This window comes from Xenopus laevis, chromosome 4L (genome assembly GCF_017654675.1).
Source record: "Xenopus laevis strain J_2021 chromosome 4L, Xenopus_laevis_v10.1, whole genome shotgun sequence".
NCBI lineage: Eukaryota > Metazoa > Chordata > Amphibia > Anura > Pipidae > Xenopus > Xenopus laevis.
This window is the reverse complement of record NC_054377.1, coordinates 103804455-103827160: the sequence shown is the minus strand read 5'-3', so window position 1 is coordinate 103827160 and position 22706 is coordinate 103804455. Positions and strand designations below refer to the sequence as shown.

General features: G+C 39.9%; 1 protein-coding gene and 1 pseudogene across 2 annotated transcripts; one reads left to right on the top strand and one right to left on the bottom strand.

The window, feature by feature from the left end:
- Positions 1-375: 375 nt before the first annotated feature.
- LOC108714409 (inosine triphosphate pyrophosphatase-like) lies at positions 376-14585 on the bottom strand. Of its 2 annotated transcripts, none has more exons than XM_041590556.1 (9): positions 14429-14585; positions 8628-8685; positions 8054-8118; positions 7178-7251; positions 6639-6670; positions 2413-2528; positions 1789-1865; positions 1297-1393; positions 376-536 (listed from the first exon to the last, which is right to left on the bottom strand). In XM_041590556.1, exons 1-9 carry the CDS (start codon positions 14492-14494, stop codon positions 507-509), a joined length of 615 nt encoding a protein of 204 aa, XP_041446490.1. In that variant the 5' UTR covers positions 14495-14585; the 3' UTR covers positions 376-506. The 2 variants fall into 2 exon arrangements, with proteins under 2 accessions (XP_041446490.1, XP_018114098.1); XM_018258609.2 differs by having other exon boundaries at positions 1275-1393; positions 14429-14584.
- Positions 14586-14639: 54 nt separating this feature from the next.
- LOC121403076 lies at positions 14640-21763 on the top strand (annotated as a pseudogene).
- The last annotated feature ends 943 nt before the right edge of the window (positions 21764-22706 follow it).

The following is a 22706-nucleotide window of genomic DNA, read 5'->3' as shown; positions in this document are numbered from 1 at the left end:
AAGACACCCCACACTAAGCTGATCTGAATAAGATGGTGTTAACATGAGATCACAGAAAATGATTGGTAAGATGCAGTTTGATTTTGGAAACCAAGCAACTGCATTAGAATGGTAGACCGTATCAGAGACAGAGGAATACTACAAGTGAATGAGAATACATTGCTTTGGCAATCTGGGACATCTTCAGGTACCTTGTTAAGGGACTTCCTGCACTACTTACCCTTGAATTATCTGGCTTACTTCAGTAACACCACACCACAAGCTGGAAAGAAAATAAGTTGGGTGTTTCTTTTTCTTTAAAACAGGTGCCATTCCCAGACATGTCTTTGTTCTGAACCAGTGCCCCAAAATAACAAACACTTTAACAGTTAAACGTTTATGTAAAAATATTAATTTATTAAGCTATACATTAGCATCTACATTTACAGACAGTGATGATGCACTTCAATGTTGTCTTTCTTTGGGAGGTGGGGTACAACACACATCCAAGTTTCTGTGTAACATTGTTAGAAACTCAGGAATGCTCCATAGAGAACCTGTTAAAATAAATCAGCATTAGTGTGACAAAGTGTGTTATATACAATACATCATATACTGGCCTGCAATTAACTATTAATGATACTTTTTATAAAATAGTAATTTGTTATGGCTATTCCAGTGGCATAACTAGAGAGGAAGCACACCCCACAGGACAAGGCCAAGGGGGTCATGCAGGTACACATGTTATCGGGGGAGCGTGGGGGCTGGGTAGGTTTGTGTGCACGTAGGACCCGTCCGCAGACTTTTTCCCGAGGGGGGCAGCGCCCTATCATTACACTGCTGGCTTGATCTACACAATGGTTGTCTAAATCACAAATAATGATACATCTACCTTATTTCATGAAAGTCTATGGCTTGCGACAGATTGCATGTTGTGACAGCAAACAAAGTGTCTGACAGTTGCACATGAAGAAAAACAAACCGACAAACCTCGCTTATTGTTTAATCTATTCTTAGGTATTTATGACACATGGGAGTATATAGTTCCAAGGATATTTTCACCATTTTATAACTATTTCTCCACTGTAGACTGCACTGGAAAAAAGGGGATATGTATATCCACACCACTCTCTGCCTCCCAGGTTAAATACAATTATTAAATGCTGCATTAATTCTGTCTGATTTTACCATCATGAGAAGTATTATGGTTGTTTAAGGGGAAACAACAGGTTTAAATATAAAACAAATGCATATCCCAAAACAACTTATTTATAAAAATGTACTTGGTAATGTACCTTAGATATTTAAACATCAAACCTTGGTGCCATTCTGGATAAAGTACTCAGACATTTCTTTTAAAGCACGATACCGGTGAGAGATTGTATTCTTCACTTCCTTAGGGAGCTCAGCATAACTGTAAAGAGAGGGACATCACAAATGGAAGAACACTAGGTCCTCTGGTTTAGAGTTATTCATTCATCCCTCCCTCTCTGATGTTATACTACTGTGCGTATGCAAGCCTAATCTTTTACAAAGAACTCCTGGGAGAGGGAGAAGTAAAACAGCAACGCGACATGCCTTTAGAAATGTTTCAGAGCTGGTGCAGTTTTTTTTTTCTTCGGGGAAAAAACGTAGCAATTTCATTCAAGTGTATCAGCCTTTTCTCGTCCTTTAAAGCAGTCTAGTTATATTATTTTACAGCATAAATAATGAAATCTGCTTTCTGATTTCAGTAAACAGTTCCAGTAAAATGGTGGCTACAATGGAACCGGATAGCTAGGCCATAATAACATGCATATAAATGCTTACGTTTGTTGAAACCCATCAGGCTGGAAACAAGGATCCCATCCAAAGTCCCTTGGGCCTCTTGGAAATACAATTTGCCCCTGAAGAATAAAATAATTAGGAGACAAGGTGTCAATCAACCTTGCAAATTCCATATACAGATGGGCAGCTACTAGAACTGTATTGCTAAATTAATTGTACAATCTCAATGCTAAGTCTTTAGAGTCATTAGATGTGTAGAAGTTTTTTTAAAGGAATTTGTGCAGAGAGGGTGACCTGCTCATTGTTGTCAGCTGGGGAGGTCATTATTTCTCACCATGGCAATGCTGAATTCAACGGATTAAAATTATTCATACTTAACAGGCATTCTGAAAAAGGTCATGACGAATGTGTATTATCAGCCATCAAAAGGAATTTATAACCTTGTCACATTACAGCTGGGGACTACATACGCCTACATAATTAAAGCCAAATATTTAAGCAACTAGTGGAACAAATTCCTATTACTTGATATTGGGGATGTTCTGTCTCTAGAGCAGTCCAGGAAGTGTTGCTGTCTTTGTGCTTCCAGTATCTGTCATTACAGATGTAGTTTACCCTTTTTATGGTCAGTATGTAAACAGAATACTTTGTACACTTTATACAAACCATAGTTTTGCCTCTGAAAAGAAGAACTGTATCATCAGGATTTCCATTGCAATAAGCAAACGTGCACAGAGCAATGGCTGACTTGTCCTCAAATCCTTGTAGCATCTGATGCAATCCTGTGAATATATCTTATCAGTGAGACATCTAAAAAGCCCAGATTTAAATTATCTAATGAACAAATAAAAGTCAACGATAAACCTTCCAAGCCTACGTAAAAAAAACAAAGCTAACTCAGAAAAATTAAAACAATTATGATACAAACCAACCACTAAGCATATCTTTAAATTCTACCATGTTATAAAACCTGGCATTTAACAGGTCCCAAATATTCAAGATAGCTTCTAATAAAATATAGTTCAGACAGCGGCGTAACTACAGCTAACCGGGCCCCCCTGCAAAAAAAACTTCAGGGGCCCCGGCTTAGCTGCACGCACGCACGTACACCTGCATGCGCATACACGCGCTGTCCCTTCGCATACACGAGGCTGTCCCTTCGGAAAGCCTCAGATCCGCCCCGCCGCTCCATTACTTGTGGCAAGCGGCAATCTTGGTCGCCGCACACACACACAGTGTGCAAGGAATTTCAGTTCAGCAGACCCCGTGGTCCGGGCCCCTCTGTGCCCCCCGCAACCGCGGGGTCTGCTGTATTATAGTTAAGCCACTGAGTTCAGATTTAAGATCAAAAGTGTGCATTATAATGAGGATAACAAAGTGATAAAAATTAAAGGGATACTGTCATGGAAAAACATGTTTTTTGAAAAATGCATCAGTTAATAGTGCTGCTCCAGCAAAATTCTTCACTGAAATCCATTTCTCAAAAGAGCAAACAGATTTTTTTATATTCAATTTTGAGATCTGACATGGGGCTAGATATATTGTCAATTTCCCAGATGCCCCCAGTTATGTGACTTGTGCTCTGATTAACTTCAGTCACACTTTACTGCAAGTTGGAGTACACCCTCCCTTTCTCCCCGCCCAGCAGCCTAACAACAGAACAATGGGAAGGTAACCAGATAGCAGCTCCCTGGAAGATCCAAGAACAACACTAAGGGTAAGGCCAGACGAGGAAAAAAAACAAAGCTAACTCAGAAAAATTAAAACAATTATGATACAAACCAACCACTAAGCATATCTTTAAATTCTACCATGTTATAAAACCTGGCATTTAACAGGTCCCAAATATTCAAGATAGCTTCTAATAAAATATAGTTCAGACAGCGGCGTAACTACAGCTAACCGGGCCCCCCTGCAAAAAAAACTTCAGGGGCCCCGGCTTAGCTGCACGCACGCACGTACACCTGCATGCGCATACACGCGCTGTCCCTTCGCATACACGAGGCTGTCCCTTCGGAAAGCCTCAGATCCGCCCCGCCGCTCCATTACTTGTGGCAAGCGGCAATCTTGGTCGCCGCACACACACACAGTGTGCAAGGAATTTCAGTTCAGCAGACCCCGTGGTCCGGGCCCCTCTGTGCCCCCCGCAACCGCGGGGTCTGCTGTATTATAGTTAAGCCACTGAGTTCAGATTTAAGATCAAAAGTGTGCATTATAATGAGGATAACAAAGTGATAAAAATTAAAGGGATACTGTCATGGAAAAACATGTTTTTTGAAAAATGCATCAGTTAATAGTGCTGCTCCAGCAAAATTCTTCACTGAAATCCATTTCTCAAAAGAGCAAACAGATTTTTTTATATTCAATTTTGAGATCTGACATGGGGCTAGATATATTGTCAATTTCCCAGATGCCCCCAGTTATGTGACTTGTGCTCTGATTAACTTCAGTCACACTTTACTGCAAGTTGGAGTACACCCTCCCTTTCTCCCCGCCCAGCAGCCTAACAACAGAACAATGGGAAGGTAACCAGATAGCAGCTCCCTGGAAGATCCAAGAACAACACTAAGGGTAAGGCCAGACGAGGAGATTTTGTCGTCTGGCGACTTATCGGCACGTCTTTTGCACGACTATCTCCCCGAACTGCCTCAGCGTCTTTTCCCCATAGGCTACAGCGCAAAATCGCCAGCGCTAATGCACATGCGGCGATGCGTTTTCAATAGTCGCCCAAAGTTGTAATTTTGGGCGACTATTGAAAATGCCTCGCCACGTGTGCATTAGGGCAGGCAATTTTGCACTGTAGCCTATGGGGTAAAGACGCAGAGGCAGTTCGGGGAGATAGTCGCGCAAAAGACATGGCGATAAGTCGCCAGGCGACAAAATCTCCCCGAATCTCCTAGTCTGGCCTTACCCTTAAAGGGCAAGTAACACTAAAAATTTTTAAGTAAAAAATCCATTCCTCCCCCCTCCAATAATACTGCTATCCTGGACAAAGTTAACTCTCTTTAATATCTAATACATAAATAAAGCAACGAAATCTCACTTCCGGTTTTTGTAAAACGGCGATGCGGCGACCTGCACTTACGTGCGCGATCCAATGTCCTGCTAACCGGCTTCTAAAACCGGAAGTTACTGGTGATGCCGATGTTCAGCTGGTGACGTTTTATTAGCTTGTCTCCTTCGCTGTCGAGCTTGGTAGCTGCTCACTCCCCCCTCCCCTCTTCTTTCCCAGCCACCTCGTTCCCCACACGGACTCACACAGAGCAGGCTCCACCACAGCACCACATATCGACTCGCTGCCGGAAGTTGCTGGGTCAGCTGCTGTTCAGCCTCTCTGCGCTCTCTCTCTCTGCACACACACCACGTAGCGGGCAAAATTCATCACAGACTGTTCTGTGGCGCCATTCTGTGCACCGAGCAGAGGCCGAACAGCAGCTGCCCCGGTAACTTCCGTCAGTGAGTCACTATGTGATATGTAGTACTGTGGCGGAGCCCGTTCTGCTCTGTGTGAGTCTTTGTGGAGAACAAGGTGGCTGGGAAAGGAGAGGGAAGGAGGGGGGGTTTGAGCAGCTACCAAGCTTGATAGAGAATGAGACAAGCTAATAAAAAGTCACCGGCTGAACAGCAGCAACACCAGTAACTTCCGGTTTTAGAAAGAAGCCAGCTAGCAGGACATTGGAGCACGCACGTAAGTGCAGGTCGCCATATCGCCGTTTTACAACAAACCATTAGTGAGATTTCATTGCTTTATTTATGTATTAGATATTAAAGAGAGTTAACTTTGTCCAGGATAGCAGTATTATTGGAGGGGGGAGGAATGGATTTTTTTACTTAGAAAATTTTAGTGTTACTTGCCCTTTAATAGTAAAAGCCAAGTCCCACTGAGACTGATTCAGTTACATTAAGTAGGAGAAACAACAGCCTGCCAGAAAGTAATTTACTGATGCGTTTTTAAAAAAAAAACATGGTTTTCCATGACAGGATCCCTTTAAGCTTTCTAAGGTAAGAATGGTATTAAGAATACATACTAAAGCTGATTTATGAAAACAGGTGCTAAATTGCACAAGGGCAGTTGCTAATGATGAATCAAATTACAGAAAATAAAAAACATTATCCAGAAAAACTCCAGGTCCCAAGCATTTTGGAAAACAGACCCTGTACTGGTAGATTATTTTAGAGTAGTTGGTACAGGCAAACTGCACTTGTGCAATATAGAACCTTGTAGATCAGCCTGTAAACAAACATACAATGCAAGCTTAGGGCAACTGGCACATGTGATGACTTCATGCAAGTGGCCATTTTACTTTCTCTGCTAAAAATGCCTGACATTGTCCTGTTAGTCCCAGCTGGGAATCATCAGTGCAGGTGATAGTCATGAAATATTAGCCTGTGAACCCAGCCATGAATTTAGAGGGATTTCATTATGAAATCTGACTATCCCTGGGGTGATGCTGTATGGTTACCAGCTGTTTGTCTGTAAAAGCCAAACTTTTTTGTAAAAGGTACATGGCTACAAAAATAAATTAAATATTAGCAGAGGAATACCAGTTAACAGTAAAGAACAAAACCACCACAAACATAAAGAGTATCCCACAATGCTATTTACTTGTATAGGCCTTTGGCATGCGTCTTGTAAACACTTGCTCACTGTAGGGCTTGTCCCCTTAAGGGGGTCAAGTGCAGTGGAAGGGAGGGGGCAGCCTGATAAAATAGGCAGCTGAATGTTTACATAATATGTTGGACATCCCTGCAACTATAGGACAATGGCCTAACCAAATGACTGACCAAAAAGTAAGGCTTGACTAAATATTGGAAGACCTTTGCCTTAGATAAATATTCCCCTAGGTCAATTGACTCAATGTTGTTTTATACATAGGACTGTAAATATGTACCTTCTGGCTGGATCTTCTCAAGAAACCATTTTCTGTAGGATACAAAGACACTGTTATTAAGCAGCATAACCCCATTTCTTATGTCATATTAATACATTATAAATCCATTTCTTATGTATATAAAAGGAGAACAAATTATTTTTCTTAACCTTGCCTTTAAACAATGGCAGAAAAAAAAATACAAACAAAGAGGGAATTCACAAAAATGTCAGTAAAAAAAAAAGTAAAAAAGAAAATTACATTTTTGTACCATTTTTCCACCTCTACCACCAGTTTTTAAAAAAAACGTTGTTATTAAGTGGGCATGGTTACTTTCAGTCTTATGTATGACCTTTTTGAAAATGTTACACACATTTTACAAAAATGTCAAAAATATTGATAGGTTAATTTGTCTTAAGTCTGTATAAAGAACATTTTTTTGGCACAAATCCATAAAAACTACAAGATAGCTTCTGTGAATTTGTCATGATTGTGAAATTTTTACAATTTGGCGACCAAAACGTTTGTGAATTCCACCCTTAAAGAGTTAATATACTTACATATAGGGTCCAGGAAGACCTCCCAAAGCATTAAAGCACAAGCAAGTGTCCTCTACAATAACTGGGCCTTGAATCTGTCCATAAATAAAAATATACAAATATACAGAAGTCACAAAACTTGAGTTTGAATTGTTGGTGAGATAGTATATATAACAGCATGCTTATTGGTACAAATTTTGTATCTTATATTAGTTGCCCTGACTTTTCAATTATACATTATTCCTAAGCGCTCCCACCTCCCCATATACTGCTCACTTATGGGTCACCTGTTTCTTGTTCTTTATTAGCATAATAAAGCCCACAGCCTGCCTATGCAGCACTGGCAATTACACACACATCTTCTGGAGTTTAGTATTCAAGTAAAAACGTCCCAATACCAAAACATAATACCCAGTTATGAGGTAAGACCCCATCTTAGGTATTTTATATTATATATTCAATGAGTTTTTGATTATGAAATCTAGCATTTAAATGAAGATGTTAGCATTTTACAGCATTCATGAAAAACAATAATTTGTTAAAGCAAATGATGTACAAGATACCCGATAGGCTTAATCCATTCTATTGCTAGAGGATTATGCTATATGACTAAAAGTGACAAATAATTACGGAAAGAATTGTGTATTTGATTTTTTTTTTCTTTTAATTTCTGACTTGGGACCAAATATTGTAGCCGGAAAGGACTATTATACCTGCAGCCCTCCTGATAAATATTGTATGGTTGGGTGCCATAAAGAATAATGTAATGTCTTTTTATGGGACAGAGTAGTGCAGTAAAACCATAAAATATTAAGGGTGACACTGAAATACACCATGAGGAAAGTGGTATGAGCACCACTAATTAACACAAATAAAATAAAATGGAACAGGGCTTACCTGTTTTGCTGCCTCTCTGCATTTCTGAATGGAAATCTCATCTGGTTCTCCCTGATACTCTGGCACTAGATAAGGTTAATATGAAAATAGTTAGTTGCATAGCAATAATAACTTAAGTGCTTAAAGGACCAGTAACATCAAAAAATGTATTTGTTTTAAAGTAATAAAAATATAATGCAGTGTTGCCATGCAATAGTAAAACTACTGTGTTTGCTTCAGAAACACTACTATTGTTTATATAAATAAGCTGCTGTGTAGCCATGGGGGCAGCCATTCAAAGGAGAAAAGGCTCAAGTTACACAGCAGATAAGCTCTGTAGAACACAATGTTATCGGTTATCCGCTATTTAACCTGTGCCATATAGACAATTTTCAATTTCCGCCATTGCTACTCAGCAGCTTTTTTATATAAACAATAGTAGTGTTTCTGAAGTAAACATCAGTTTTACCAGTGCAGGGCAATACTACATTATATTTTCATTACTTTAAAATATTAATTTGTTGGTGTTAATGTTCCTTTAAATTCCAAGTTTTAATGGTGTAATTAACACAATGTATTACAAAAATGTACTTACAGTCAATTTTCTTGGCTACTAATTTGCATGGAAATTTGTCTCCGAGAATCTGAACAACCTGTCAAAGAAATGCGGGGAAAAAAGTGAGCGTGTCTGTAACAAGTTGAACAATGATAGGCAGTTGCTGAAGCTTTTTGTTCATGTTCAGAAGGTGGGTATGCTTTTATGGGGGTGCTCAATATAAACTGCTTTTTTTTTACCATACAGCAAAGTTATTGTATCAATTTAATAAAATCATTCATTTGGAAAAATGAGGCTTGATTCTCTTAATAGCAGCAGGTGCAAAAAGACCCAAGCAAGAACTACTCCGAACGGAGTAGGTTTGTGTGTCTCTGCACAGCATCAATGAGTCTCAAGTAAGGAGCAACTCCAGCACTCATTGCTTGAATCAGCAAAAGGGCATGCACCTGCTTTTCCTACTTGCTGGAGGCTTATTGTACATCCACCAAATGTAAATCTGCTTATTTTCCATTGCCTGCAACTCTGGTCAGTAGACATAAACAGGGTCGGACTGGGGGGACCGGGGCCCACCGGGACTGCTGGTCCAGGGCCCCCCGCCCCCTTACTGCGCCGCTCGAACGCCGCCATGCGCATACGCGAGCGCACTTCTCGGTGCGCAAGCGCCGATGCGCAAGCGTTGATGCGATGCGCATCGCAGGAAACTTTTTATACTATTAGAGGGGGTCTGGCCCGGCGGGGGCCCACGAGGGTCGGGGCCCACCGGGTTTTTTCCCGGTGTCCCGCCGGGCCAGTCCGACACTGGACATAAAAGCCACTGGTCCTCCTACTAACCAGAGAATTAACATTTGCTGTTATTGAACTTCAAGGTTCTATGGGTAAAATGAACTATTTCATTATAAAAACAGTTTTCCTGTATTGCAACAACTGTATTGCAATTATGTACATTTTTACATCCCCTTAAAACACAATCTTTTATGACATCGTAGCCAATACAGTGCACAGTGCATAACTGAACACAGGCTAAGCAGTGGTTTTCAAAAAATATTTTTCCATACAGAACTGATTTTTGTTTCCAATGGTTCCTGATCACATCAGTGCACATCAGGATATTGAACACTAGCAAGCAATATTTCATCAAAGTGTACATTTATCATGCTGTGTTAAAAGTGGAGTGGAACACTGGTGGTAGTCATGTGCAGGCTGGTCTGAAACACACTATGAGTTTGTGCCAGCATGGTTTTGTGCGTAATAGATCTTGCCAGACTAACTTAATTTCTTTTTATGAGAAGGTAAGTAGAGACCTCAATTCTGGGATGGCAGTGGATGTGATTTACTTAGACTTTGCTAAAGCATTTGATACAGTGCCACACAAAAGGTTACTGGTTAAATTAAGGAATGTTGGCCTGGAACATAGTATTTGTACCTGGATAGAGAACTGGCTAAAATATAGACTACAAAGAGTGGTGGTAAATGGAACATTTTCTAATTGGACCAGTGTTGTTAGTGGAGTACCGCAGGGCTCTGTACTAGGTCCCTTACTTTTCAACTAATTTATTAATGACCTGGAGGTGGGCATTGAAAGTACTGTTTCTATTTTTGCAGATGATACTAAATTGTGCAGAACTATAGGTTCCATGCAGGATGCTGCCACTTTGCAGAGTGATTTGTCTAAATTGGAAAACTGGGCAGCAAACTGGAAAATGAGGTTCAATGTTGATAAATGCAGGTTATGCACTTTGGCAAAAATAATATAAATGCAAGTTATACACTAAATGGCAGTGTGTTGGGAGTTTCCTTAAATGAGAAGGATCTAGGGGTCTTTGTAGATAACACGTTGTCTAATTCTGGGCAGTGTCATTCTGTGACTACTAAAGCAAATAAAGTTCTGTCTTGCATAAAAAAGGGCATTAACTCAAGAGATGAAAACATAATTATGCCTCTTTATAGGTCCCTGGTAAGGCCTCATCTGGAGTATGCAGTGCCGTTTTGGACTCCAGTCCTTAAGAGGGATATAAATGAGCTGGAGAGAGTGCAGAAACGTGCAACTAAATTGGTTAGAGGGACGGAAGACTTAAATTATGTGGGTAGACTGTCAAGGTTGGGGTTGTTTTCTCTGGAAAAAAGGTGCTTGCGAGGGGACATGATTACACTTTACAAGTACATTAGAGGACATTATAGACAAATAGCAGGGGACCTTTTTACCCATAAAGATGATCACTGTACCAGAGGCCACCTCTTTAGACTAGAAGAAAAGAACTTTCATTTGAAGCAACGTAGGGGGTTCTTCACAGTCAGGACAGTGAGGTTGTGGAATGCACTGCCGGGTGATGTTGTGATGGCTGATTCAGTTAATGCCTTTAAGAATGGCTTGGATGATTTTTTGGACAGACATAATATCAAAGGCTATTATGATACTAAGCTCTATAGTTAGTATAGGTATGGGTATATAGAATTTAATTAAAAGTATGGAGGGGTGTGTGTATGGATGCTGGGTTTTCATTTGGAGGGGTTGAACTTGATGGACTTTGTCTTTTTTCAACCCAATTTAACTATGTAACTATGTAACACGGGTCGGGCAGGTTCGGGCCGGCTACCACAAAAAAATCTTCGAGTTGCTCTTATAGACTTGTGCCTGACCCTTTCTTGACATCACATGCGGGTTGAGGTTGGGAGGGGGAAGGTGCGGATCAAGGAACACTCGATTCACACATCACTAATTGCCAGCAATGGTTCTCAGATCTTTGCTTTTGTTTTCTAACTGTTGAAATCTAATTGCCCATTGGTTGCTCTGGGCAACATCACTGATAATGCTTCACTCAAGTTTTTACACAGTATGATAAATAGGCCCCTAACTGGGAAGTAACTTGCAGTGAAACTAAACTCACTACAATGATCAGAACTCGTCTTGCCATGGTCCTCACTGTGAACAGAAGTGAGAGGGTTAAAGCAGGGGATACAGAGGAATGCTGGTCCCTTGGGCAATAATGGCAACATTCACAAGTCTGGGTTTCCTTTAAAATTAATTGAATGTTGCAGCTGGCAGTGCCCCTGTCTATCTGCTCAGATCAATATACATATAGTTTGTCCCACACGGAGCGTGCGTGCCTGAGCACAGCTCCAATGGAGGTAGCATTTTTGGGGGCAATATATGCTATAAAAATTGTGGTTCAGTAACTGCAAAAGTGATTTATAGGTGTCAACAACACATTAGGTTTTTATAGATCTATATGGGCATGAACATTTGTATTTAAATGATAATTATACTGCAAAATGCATATGCAAATATAAAATAAGAAGCAGCTATGCCAAAGAAGCAGTGAAAAACAAACCGTGAGCGAGGCTGCATATTTCCCCAAGATTGCTTGCAGCTGCTCTCACTTACTTTGCATTTACATACCAAGGCTTCCTATAGTTATGAAACTACTGAGATTGAATTAGATCTTGGCACACCATGTGATACACAGAATGATGACCTGAGAGCTGGAGGGTTGCAGGAGCAGGAAACCATATAAGCCTCTGCCCAACATCTGTGCTAAACTGGCCTTGGGGGGTACTGCTTAAATCATTCATTGTATTAACTCTTTCAGTACGTCAACAAAAATTGATTGATACTTTTCTTGGTTTATGAGTCTATACTCACACATGCAACACTATTCGAACACACCAGAAGGCTTCTGATGATTAATCCTTTAACAGCAGACAGTTTTACCATTCTACTAATAAGAGTCCTCCACACAGTAGAGCAACTGTCATATGTTTCAGCTTTGGAAACCTAGAGAGACTTAAAGGCACCACCCATTTTTAAAGCTGACAGGCAGTTTTTCCTGAAATCATTATCAGCCAGTAATATAGAGATTTACATTTGGGCTAAAAGCTATTCTTATCTTTAAAAAATGACACCTTTTTGTTCCTGCCCATAGAAACTATCTGATAGGTGTTTGCGATATACTGAGTGTGTCCCAATGCTTATTCTTTAGAAACACAGTAGCATGTCACTGGTTTAACCTTTAGCCAATCACATCTTTGCAGGCAATAAGCTGAGAAAAAATGTAAACTTATACATATGCATTTATCAAGTAGGGTGAGAGCAACTGCTATTTTATCAATACACACACTAAGGTCTTCATAAGCCAGGCCATAGAAACGACAGTCTGGTTATATATATAAAAACACAAGGGCAAACGCTGAGTACTTTTATGCAGGTCATGGAACTGCGAGGTGTCTAATATCCTCATATTTTTCAACAGGGGGTACGTTATTAAAATACACAAGTTTCAGTGAGTCAAGTGACAAATGAAATCACTAAGTCCCAATTATAACTGATGACATCAGCCAGCACCGTTTATAAGGATATAATTTACAGGATATTTATGGCTTGTGTAATTTAGTAATATATTTAAATGAGCACATTTTCCTAAGCGATTTTATTTAAGGGCCACGCTATGGGAGATTTTGATTCGATTTTATGGGTCAGAGTTTACCGGTCTTCTCTCATCTTGTGATGCAACAGCACAAAATTTTAATGGGACCCTTCAAAATCTGATCCCCACTGCTGTCATTGAAGTCAGATCAGAAGTTGTATGGTATGCTTTGTTCATATGCTTTGTTCATACATCTAAATCAGCAGCTAGCAGGACCTGATAGGGAACTGAAGCCTGTCTGTGCTTGTGTGACTGCAGGGCTGTGATTGGCTGTCCCCCTCCTACTGCGCTTCTGGCAGGGACCGTTAGGACACGCCCAGCCCTCATTTGAAACAGGGACCAGTGAATATCTATATGGAGCTTCAATAAAAGGGCACATTTTAAAGATATTATTTTTTAGCACCATGTAAAAGCAGCACGAAATATTACTTTTAATTGCCTACAAAAGGGTTTTTTCATTTATCCTATATGTCTCCTTTAACAGCAGGCCTGGACTGGCAATCTGTGAATTATATTGTATTATATTGTGTCTAGATTCAGGCAAATGCAGGGGGACTTATGTAAAATGCCACAGACATGTCACTAGTTATTGGGTCTGTGGGGGGGGGGGCTGTTTGGGCCTCTGTGTACCTGAAATGCCAGGACCTGTTTTGAATTCAAGTCCGGACCTGAATAACAGACTTATTTCCTATTTAGAAAGCTGATGGACTGTTCCTAGAGAAGCAGTATTAAGGGGGGGGGGGGCCTTGGGTGCCTATATAGTTGGGAAAAACCCCACAACTCACCAGCCTAAATTCAGTATTGGAGGTCACGTAGGGTTGCCACCTGGCCAGTAAAAATAATGATTGATCACAATATAGGGAAAAAAGATAAAAAATATAGGCAGGCCGGTATTTTTTTCCAGAAAAGGTGGCAACCCTAGGTGGGAGGGAAGGTATCCCACTTGTCTACAATTGGCTCAGACTGTACCGCAACCAGAATGATTGTGAGGCTTCTGTTTCATTACTTTTCTATTGCTTGTTATTCTATCAAGACCCTCCACAAACCATCTTCTATCCTGACTTTACTATTACCTCTTGGCTGCAAATAAAAGTGCACCTGGCATAGCAATTTTTCCCCCCTCAGAGATTTTCAGCCGTGATTCATTTAGGTAAAATAAAATAAATTGTCCCATGAAACATTCCTTTAGAATAGTTGGGGTGACCTAACCTTGTAGTTGTGCAAGTCAATAATCAGAAAAACGCAAACAAAAGACGCAAGGACTGTTTTCTACACAGGAAGGCGACATAGGTGGAGAATAAGGAAGATTCAAGAAAACTCCCACCAAGAGGCGCCAATCCTCACTAAAATCAAAGGTTTTTCCCTTAGAACGAAACGCACTGATCTCTAAATAAAGACTACTGAGAAATCCGCCACTACCTCTTCCAGCTTTTTAGCGTTCCCGGTTACAAAGACGATACTCCTGCCGGCTGCAGCAGCTATCATCAGCGCTATGTATTGCTAAGCTTCAAACCAGCATGACCACATGCCATTTCCGGGTCAGTCTTTCGCTGGCCAATCAGGGAGTAGAGAACTGTCGCGCCGGCATAGGCAAAGTACGGCGGCCTGCAGCACTGAAACTACAATTCCCAGAATGCCTATATCCCAAAACGGCGCTAGAGTGAGAAATATTACAAAATCCCAACTTTCTAGGCAACGTTGACCCGGAAGCACTGGCACATGCTGCTCATTCTGGTGACAGAATGGATTTGCTACCGAAAAGTTCCAAGGAGTTTGCTGTTCCTGAGTACTGGGAACAATTCTTCCGGCGCCGGGGCGAGCGGGCCTTTGAGTGATATGTAGACTACCTTGAGCTGTGCGGGCTGCTGCATAAGTACATCAAGCCCAAAGACAACGTGTGTGTCCCTAATGTTGTGGTTTCATCTCCCCCACCGCCCCCTTTAGCTTTCTATAAGGTGGCTGACTTAAAAACTGAGAAAGCCCTAACAGGCACTCACGTACAATATCTAGATATTTAACTATAGTTATCAGGAAGTCTAACACAGTAAATAGACTTTCACCCTCAGCAGTGGTGTAACTAGTTGTTACTGGGCCCCATAGCAAATTCAATTTAGGGCCCCAAAATATTTATAAGTTGGCCTATTTGACCAAGATATATTAAAATTGCAAACTAATTAGGGTCTCACTGGGCCCCCTACACTCTGGGCCCCCCTGCAACCGCAGGGTCTGCTTCCTCTATAGTTACGCCCCTGACCCTCAGATATGGCTGTACGACTAGCTTCAGAGTTGCCAGGTCTCATTTTCAAAAGCAGCCAAGGTCAGTAACAAAACCAGCCCAAACTAGCCAAGAGGCACTTCAAGAGTAGCCCAAAAATAGCACAATATGTACAGTGAAAAAAAAAAAGTCTAAAGAATAAATGAATATATGGGAAAATTCTGAACATTTTAACATGAAGCAAAATGGGACATTCACCCGTCACCAGGTGCATAACTACAGAGGGGGGCCCAGAAGGTATAGGTGCCCCATAAGACCCTAATACATATACAATTTCATTAAACATTGGTAAAACAGTTCAACCTTTTTGGTGGCCAGCAGATTTATGCCCCAATATTGTCTGAAATTGAGGAAAGTCAAAACCAGCCTGGTAGCCCAATTTGGCTCGAAAACCACCAACTTGGCAACCCTGACTAGCTTCTACACTGGTACAGCCCCATAGTTTGGGGACCATTGTTCTAATGCCTGTGCAGGCTGCTGCATAAGTACATCAAGACCAAAAACAAGGTGTGTGTCCCTAATAGGGTTGCCACCTTTTCTGGAAAAAAATTCCGGCCATCCTATATATTTCTCTTTTTTCCCCATTAATAACATTGGGATCAACCATCATTTTTACTGGCCAGGCCAGTAAAATACCGGCCAGGTGGCAACCCTAGTCCCTAATGTTGTGGCTTCATCTCCCCCCACCACCCCTTTTAGCTTTCTATAAGGTGGCTGACTTATAAACTGAGAAAGCCCTAACAGGCACTCACCTACAATATTTAGATATATAACTATAGTTATAAGGAAGTCTAACAGTAAATATACATTCACCCTCAGATATGGCTGTACGACTAGCTTCAGAGTTGCCAGGTCTCATTTTCAAAACCAGCCAAGGTCAGTTACAATACCAGCCCAAACTAGCCAAGAGGCACTTCAAAAGTAGCCAAAAAATAGCACAATATGTGCAGTGAATAAAAGGCTAAAAAAATAAATGAATATATGGGAAAATTCACAATTTTTTCCATGAAGCAAAATGGTACCGATTCAGCCATCACCAGGAGCATAAATACAGAGGGGGCCCAGAAGGTAAAGGGGCCCCATAAGACCTTAATACATATACAATTTCATTAAACATTGGTAAAACAGTTCAACCTTTTTGGTGGCCAGCAGATTTATGCCTCAATATTGTCTGAAATTGAGGAAAGCCACTGGAAAATGTGAGAATGCTTAAGAGGGATGGGATACTTCGGTAACACTCGACTTCTACATAAGTTCGTCCCATTGCCTGCTGGGTATTGTAGTTGTACATTAAACTTGGCAGTCAGGAAATTGTTAAACAAAAACTACATTACCCAACATGCACTTGCAGAAAATATAAGAAAGCAGGTATTTTTGTTTCCTAAAAAAGTGTGGCAAACCAAGTCTGTTCCCAACTCGTTATGTAACTGAACTGAACCTTTCAGACAGAGATCAGGACTTCTTGGCTTAAGCCTTGTACACCACTCTGTTCCTGAGTCTATATCTAGATTTAAAACAGGACTAGAAACAATTGTGAGTTAAAGGAAATCCAACCAGTAAAGATTTCTGCCTCTCAAATTGAAATGTCTTAAATTATATTCAAACTTATTTGCAAACATAGCAAAGCAAATAATAATTTATCCTCCGTAGGGAATGGAAAATCCCACTGTTAGTCAGATGAAAGCCAATTTGAATGTTGTAACTCTGTAGGAGTAGTCTTGATGAGCAGCTTCGTTTCTGCTCAAACCCTATGTTTATCTCAACATAGCGCAGTCCTTTTGTAATGATAAGCAACTCCCAGCATCTTCTAAATGGCAAAGGCTGTGTTTTAAGGTCAGCGCAGTACTGGGAGTTGCTCTATGCTAGATGCAGTTGTAGGATGGTCATCCCTATACAAAAGATAGAAAGAAACATTAAACTGTACATGCTGTTAAATAAACTATGGAAATGCATTTGTCAAACAGAATGATTTGTTAGCCGCAACAAAATTTCCTCCCATATGCAAGCATATAATAGCCATAAGTATCTCAGTAAATTAAAATAGTCGTATGTAAATGCTTCGATGTGCGGTTTAGGTTGATTACGCTCTTTTACTGTTCTGCCTGCAGTGATTCGAATGCTTACCTATGGGAATGTATCTTGGGGTGCCAGCCTGCCATTGAGGAATGAATGATTCAGCCAAACTCTTCTCTTTGTCAAATACTTGTAGTGGGCTGTGGCAACTCCGAGCTGAGCGAGCGACTTTACGATGCTGGATGTCAGAACCTGACTAATATTGATGTGAGTGAGGTGGTTATTCGTCAGATGAATGAACGAAATACCAGTCGACGAACCAACATGACATTCCAGGTAATGGATGCTACACAGACAACTTTTGATGACGCTAACTTTCAGGCAGTTCTGGATAAGGGGACTTTGGATGCCATCATGACAGACACCGATAAAGGGACATTAGAAACAGCAGACAAAATGATGTCTGAGATTGGTCGTCTCCTAACATGTGGAGGACGTTTCTTGTGTGTTTCTCTGGCCCAGGCCCATGTTTTAGAGAAACTTGTTGGAAAATTCTCACAGGGTGGCTGGATGGTCCGAGTTCATCTAGTAATGCAGGGCGGCACTTCAGAAAGTGGCAGCCAGTTCCCCATGCCAGTGTTTGTCTTTGTGATGACCAAGGTTCAGCAGATGTCTGGTTTCCCTACAGTTTTAGAAGTGATGCCAGATAAGGAGGGAGGAAACCTGCTCGCTGGGCAAGTCCTGAGGAATTAATGGAAGCTGTGAAGGAGCGGCAACGTTATGCATTGATCCGAAATAGACTGAAACAAAACCAAAGTTTTCAGGAGGTTTCATTAGACTTGTGTGATGGGGATTCAAGAAAAAGGCGTTATACCTTTTATATTGTGGATAGTCCAGCAATCAGACTATCCCATTCCAATCATTTTGCCATCTTTATCAGTGAGTATGGACCATGCACTTTGTATAAATCTGTATATTCATGCAAATACAAGGCTATTTTAAAGATATGCCACTTGTTTTTAAGAGACCTGTAGAAGCATATTCTTGTAACTACTGGCAAATATAATGGATAATTCAGAAGGGCATGACAAATGTAATTTATGTTTTTAATGCAACGTTAAGCATTTTTTTTAGTTTAGGAGCTATATTACAATGCAGTTATTGGGGTTCAATTAAGTATTAATCCTAATTAGCAGAGACATCAAGCTGTTTTTCTTGATTGATTCATAAACCTGTAATGGTGGCGGATGGGAAAAAAATAGAAATAGGTTTTGCAGAATCTGATAGTATTGTGTGCAAATGCATCACATAGTCCTACTGTGTCCGAGAAAAAATGCTAGGCGATGCACCTTGTCGAAATGGCCAGTTAAGAATTGTATTTCCATTGCCCCTTTGCTGTTTGCACACAGTATCATAATTTTTGTAGCTGTCCAGTTTTAGCAGCATGAAAAATGAGACCTACATTTTTATTCACGTTAATTGTAAATTCCACTGTAGATTCAAAACCAACTAGTTTTATTAAAATCTATTTATTTACAGTTTCCATTAGACCCACAGAGATAATTTGACACTGGATTCTTGGTCCACTTCCATCAGACAGTGATATATGATGCCCATAGACAGATTTAATCAATATAGAAATGCAAGGCATTTGATGGTGTCAGAAGTTTGTCTCTGTTTGAGAGTGCTACAGTACATTTTGAGGGGCCACAATGCTGTGAGCATTTATTATACTGCCTCTTTGCTGGCATTTACACAGTTTACATTCAAAGCAACATATTCTCCTACCATTTGTTAAAAAATATTCCGCTAAATGCAAATCTCACATATACTATAGGTCTGTATTGTGGGCATTTGAGTGCAGGAGGCATACTTAACTACAGAAAAAAAAGTAATTCATGGTACATAGAAAAGATGACTCTTGACTCATTATTATTATTTTGGTGTTTAAAGGAGAAGTAAAGGTATAATCACTGAGGGTTGCTAAAATCTTTTGCACCCCCAAACCCCAGTGATTATAATTGCTTACGTGATACCTTGGGCTGGTGCTCCTGTTTGCAAAAATCTGCACCGGCCCGTGGTACTTCTGTAGGAGCTGATCGTTGTCATCTTCATCGACTTCGTCTATCTCTCCTTTGTTCCAGTCTGTGTGCACATATGCAGTAGAGTGCAAGACAAACTTTGAAGCAAAAAGCTGTCTTTTCATTCTCCTGCACATGCACACCAGGCCTAGGATTGAAGACAAGCCAAAAGATTTGAAAGATGATGTTGTTGTCCTACAGTAATACCCTCGGCTGGTGCCGTTTTTTTTTAGCATACAGGAACCCTGACCTGGGGTAGCAATAACAATCAGTGGGGGTGCCTATGCAAGTTTATATGGGTCTATAAAGGAAACAGAAGTAAGCACTCACTCAAGTTCCCAGTGTATGTTGCTACACGTCCTATGTTTTTTTTTGCTTATGATTGAATTTATAAATTTTTCCTGCCTGTCACATTCTTCACAATGATTTGCCTTAATGAAAGTGTTTATTTCTAATTATTTTTAATGTTTGCTATGCTTGGAATTTTCATGTTTTTACCAGTCCCTCATGGAAGAGAAACAGAATGGCTATTTGGATTAGAGCAGGGGCGCAGGCAGCTGGCAGGAAACGGGTTCCGCAGACTGATAATTGTGGCATTGCACCGGGATCAGCAGTACACAGACATGAAAGCTATTCAGTCAGAATTGTCTTCAAAGGTTCTGGAACTTGCTCCTCCTGGTCTGCCAGATAATCAGCAGGTAACAAAAATCAGTTCTACCAATTTTCTGCAAGTAGCTGAACAAGCTGTCTTGATTCTCTCTTTAATCAGCTGGATGGAAAATAAAGACATTTAAGTTAGAAGATTTTTTATTTACTTGTAATAATAAAAATAGCAAAGTTCCTGTTTCATGTTCAGCTTTTGAAGTACATAAAGCAAAATTTGATTATGGTAGCAAAATACTTTAATACTAAATGCGCAATGAACAAAACTAAAATCTTCCAAATGCTTATGGATCTTATGAGCAACTGTGGGAGGAGAAGGTAAATAAAGAAATGACCTGTTCACTGAGAAGCCATGTGTATAAAGAGCTCCTTTTTATTCCAAATTCTCATGATGGTGAGATCAGTCGTCCACAATAAATCCTCTCTACTGCAGTGCAGGCAACTAATCTCCCGAAAATGCTTTCCACAACGGCAGTAATGTAAATCGCAGGTGGGAAAACGTACACTTCATTTTTTCTAAGTTGCCCCACGAAGATACTTTGGACTAAAAACAGAGTGACGCATTTGTTTCCCCAAAATCCATGGCCATGAAGGCTACAGCTGGGGGAAGCGGAGATTTTGTTTATGTTCATAGCTCATTATCTCCATTTGAATTATCCTTTTAACAGAGGGAGAGAATATGAGGGAGTAAAGGTAAAACCAAAACAATTACCCGTCAGTGATTAGGATAGAAATAAATTAGCAGAGTATAGATTATAGAGGGAAAAAAAGAAATAAAATATATTTATTGTTTTCATATTGAACCTAGGTATGTATATACTGCCACGTTAAAGACAACTGATCCGCCTGTATATTCACTCTATACTTATTTATATCTCCTGTTAATCTGCTATGCAAATGTGGATCCTGCAGCCCTAGTGAAATTTAAGGAGAATGAAACGTAAGTTAATTTGGAAGGTTTGCCACCTCAACAGTTTGTAGCTGTCTAGCTCATGGCTAAATACACATAATAGTATTATTTAGTTGTATAAAAATGTTTTAGAGCTTTTGAAGCATGCAGTCAGAAATTTACTAGTGCTAAATAACTGTTATACTTATACTTATACTAGTAACCCTTTACAAATGTTACAGGTTTCTGTTAGAGCCTGGATCAATGCTACCTATATATCACCTGAATAAAAAAAAAAAGAGCATTGGCACTGCCCAAGAGAGGTGGGTCAAATCATACCCAGTGCTGGCAGCCATATGTAAAGGTCATGCACATTAATAAATCAGAACCTTTCCAGTTTAAGAAAGTCTGTTCCAGAAAAGAGTAATGGGGTTTGCAGTTTGGCAACCTAGTCAAGGGTACCAAAGCTCCTTGGCTAAACTCTGACTAATACTCAAAAGTACACACATAACAATCTTTATATTCCTTTTAAATTTATCCTGCAACCAGATTTGAGGGCAAAAAAAAGGGGGGGGGGTTGCAGTTCCCATCATTGAAGAGGGAGACACTAGGGGATGGAGAAAGACTTAAAAACTTTTATCAGAACATCACATTTTAAAGGCCACACCTACGTAGGCAGCACCAAAACCCAAAAAGATGTAATGTAAGCAGAACCAAGTCCTTTAATGTAACAGCAAACTATTATGAAGCCACTGGAAAAAACATTTTTTGCAAAATCCTACCAATTTGGGTGGACATATCGTTTAAATTCACACAGCTGAGCTGCAGAAAACGAAAAAAATAATCATAATAAGAACATAATTTTAAAGGGGGCAACTATTAGACAATTTAAAGGGGTGGTTCACCTTTAAGTTAACTTTTAGAATGTTATAGAATGACTAATTCTAAGCACTTAATTGGCCTTCACATTTTTATACTTTTTTAATTATTTGCCTTCTTCTTTCCAGCTTTCAAATGGGGGTCACTGACCCCCATCTAAAATCAAATGCTCTGTAAAGCTACAAATGTATTGTTATTGCTACTTTTCATTACTCATCTTTCTATTCAGACATCTTCTATTCATATTCCAGTCTCTTCTTCATACCAATGCATGGTTACTAGGGTAATATGGATCCTAGCAACTGGATTACGAAATTTACAATCTGGAGAGCTCCTAAATAAAAAGCAAAATAACTCAAAAAACCACAAATAATAAAACTAATTGCAGATTGTCTCAGAATATCACTCTCTATATCATACTAAAAGTTTACTCAAAGGTGAACAACCCCTTTAATAATTAAAATGATGCATACAAAAGTGCCTGAATTCAAGAACAGCTAACTAAAATTCCAGCCTTGCAATTATTCTGCTGCATGGTAATTTGTAATCTCAAATTAAAGAGAGGCAGGAAAAGAGAAACAATATAACAGATATAAAGCAATCACTGGATGTTATCCTACATCAAGGCAGATTTTTATTTATTATTTATAGGCACTTTATTCTTGAGGACCAGGAACTTTTGGACAGACCCTTTTGTATGTGTGCTATTTTTAATTTAATAGAAAATGCTTGGTTCGTTATTTGATAAATAATGTACCCCCTTTTCTAAAATATAAGGATATTATAAGTCATCAGGGAGTTCCATGTCCATATATAAGCATAGAAATGACATCACTAGGCACACATTATAACTGATGATATCACCATGCACCAGTTCTAGAAACGTAATTTACTGGA

Bases quoted from the DNA above. Each gene is read 5' to 3' on its own strand.
- LOC108714409 (XM_041590556.1), bottom strand. From the start codon at position 14,494: ATGATAGCTGCTGCAGCCGGCAGGAGTATCGTCTTTGTAACCGGGAAC. The intron at 8,686-14,428 runs GTAGTGGCGGAT...TTTCTTTGACAG, and splicing joins ACGCTAAAAAGCTGGAAGAG to GTTGTTCAGATTCTCGGAGA. The intron at 537-1,296 runs GTTTGATGTTTA...TTATTTTAACAG, and splicing joins TTATCCAGAATGGCACCAAG to GTTCTCTATGGAGCATTCCT.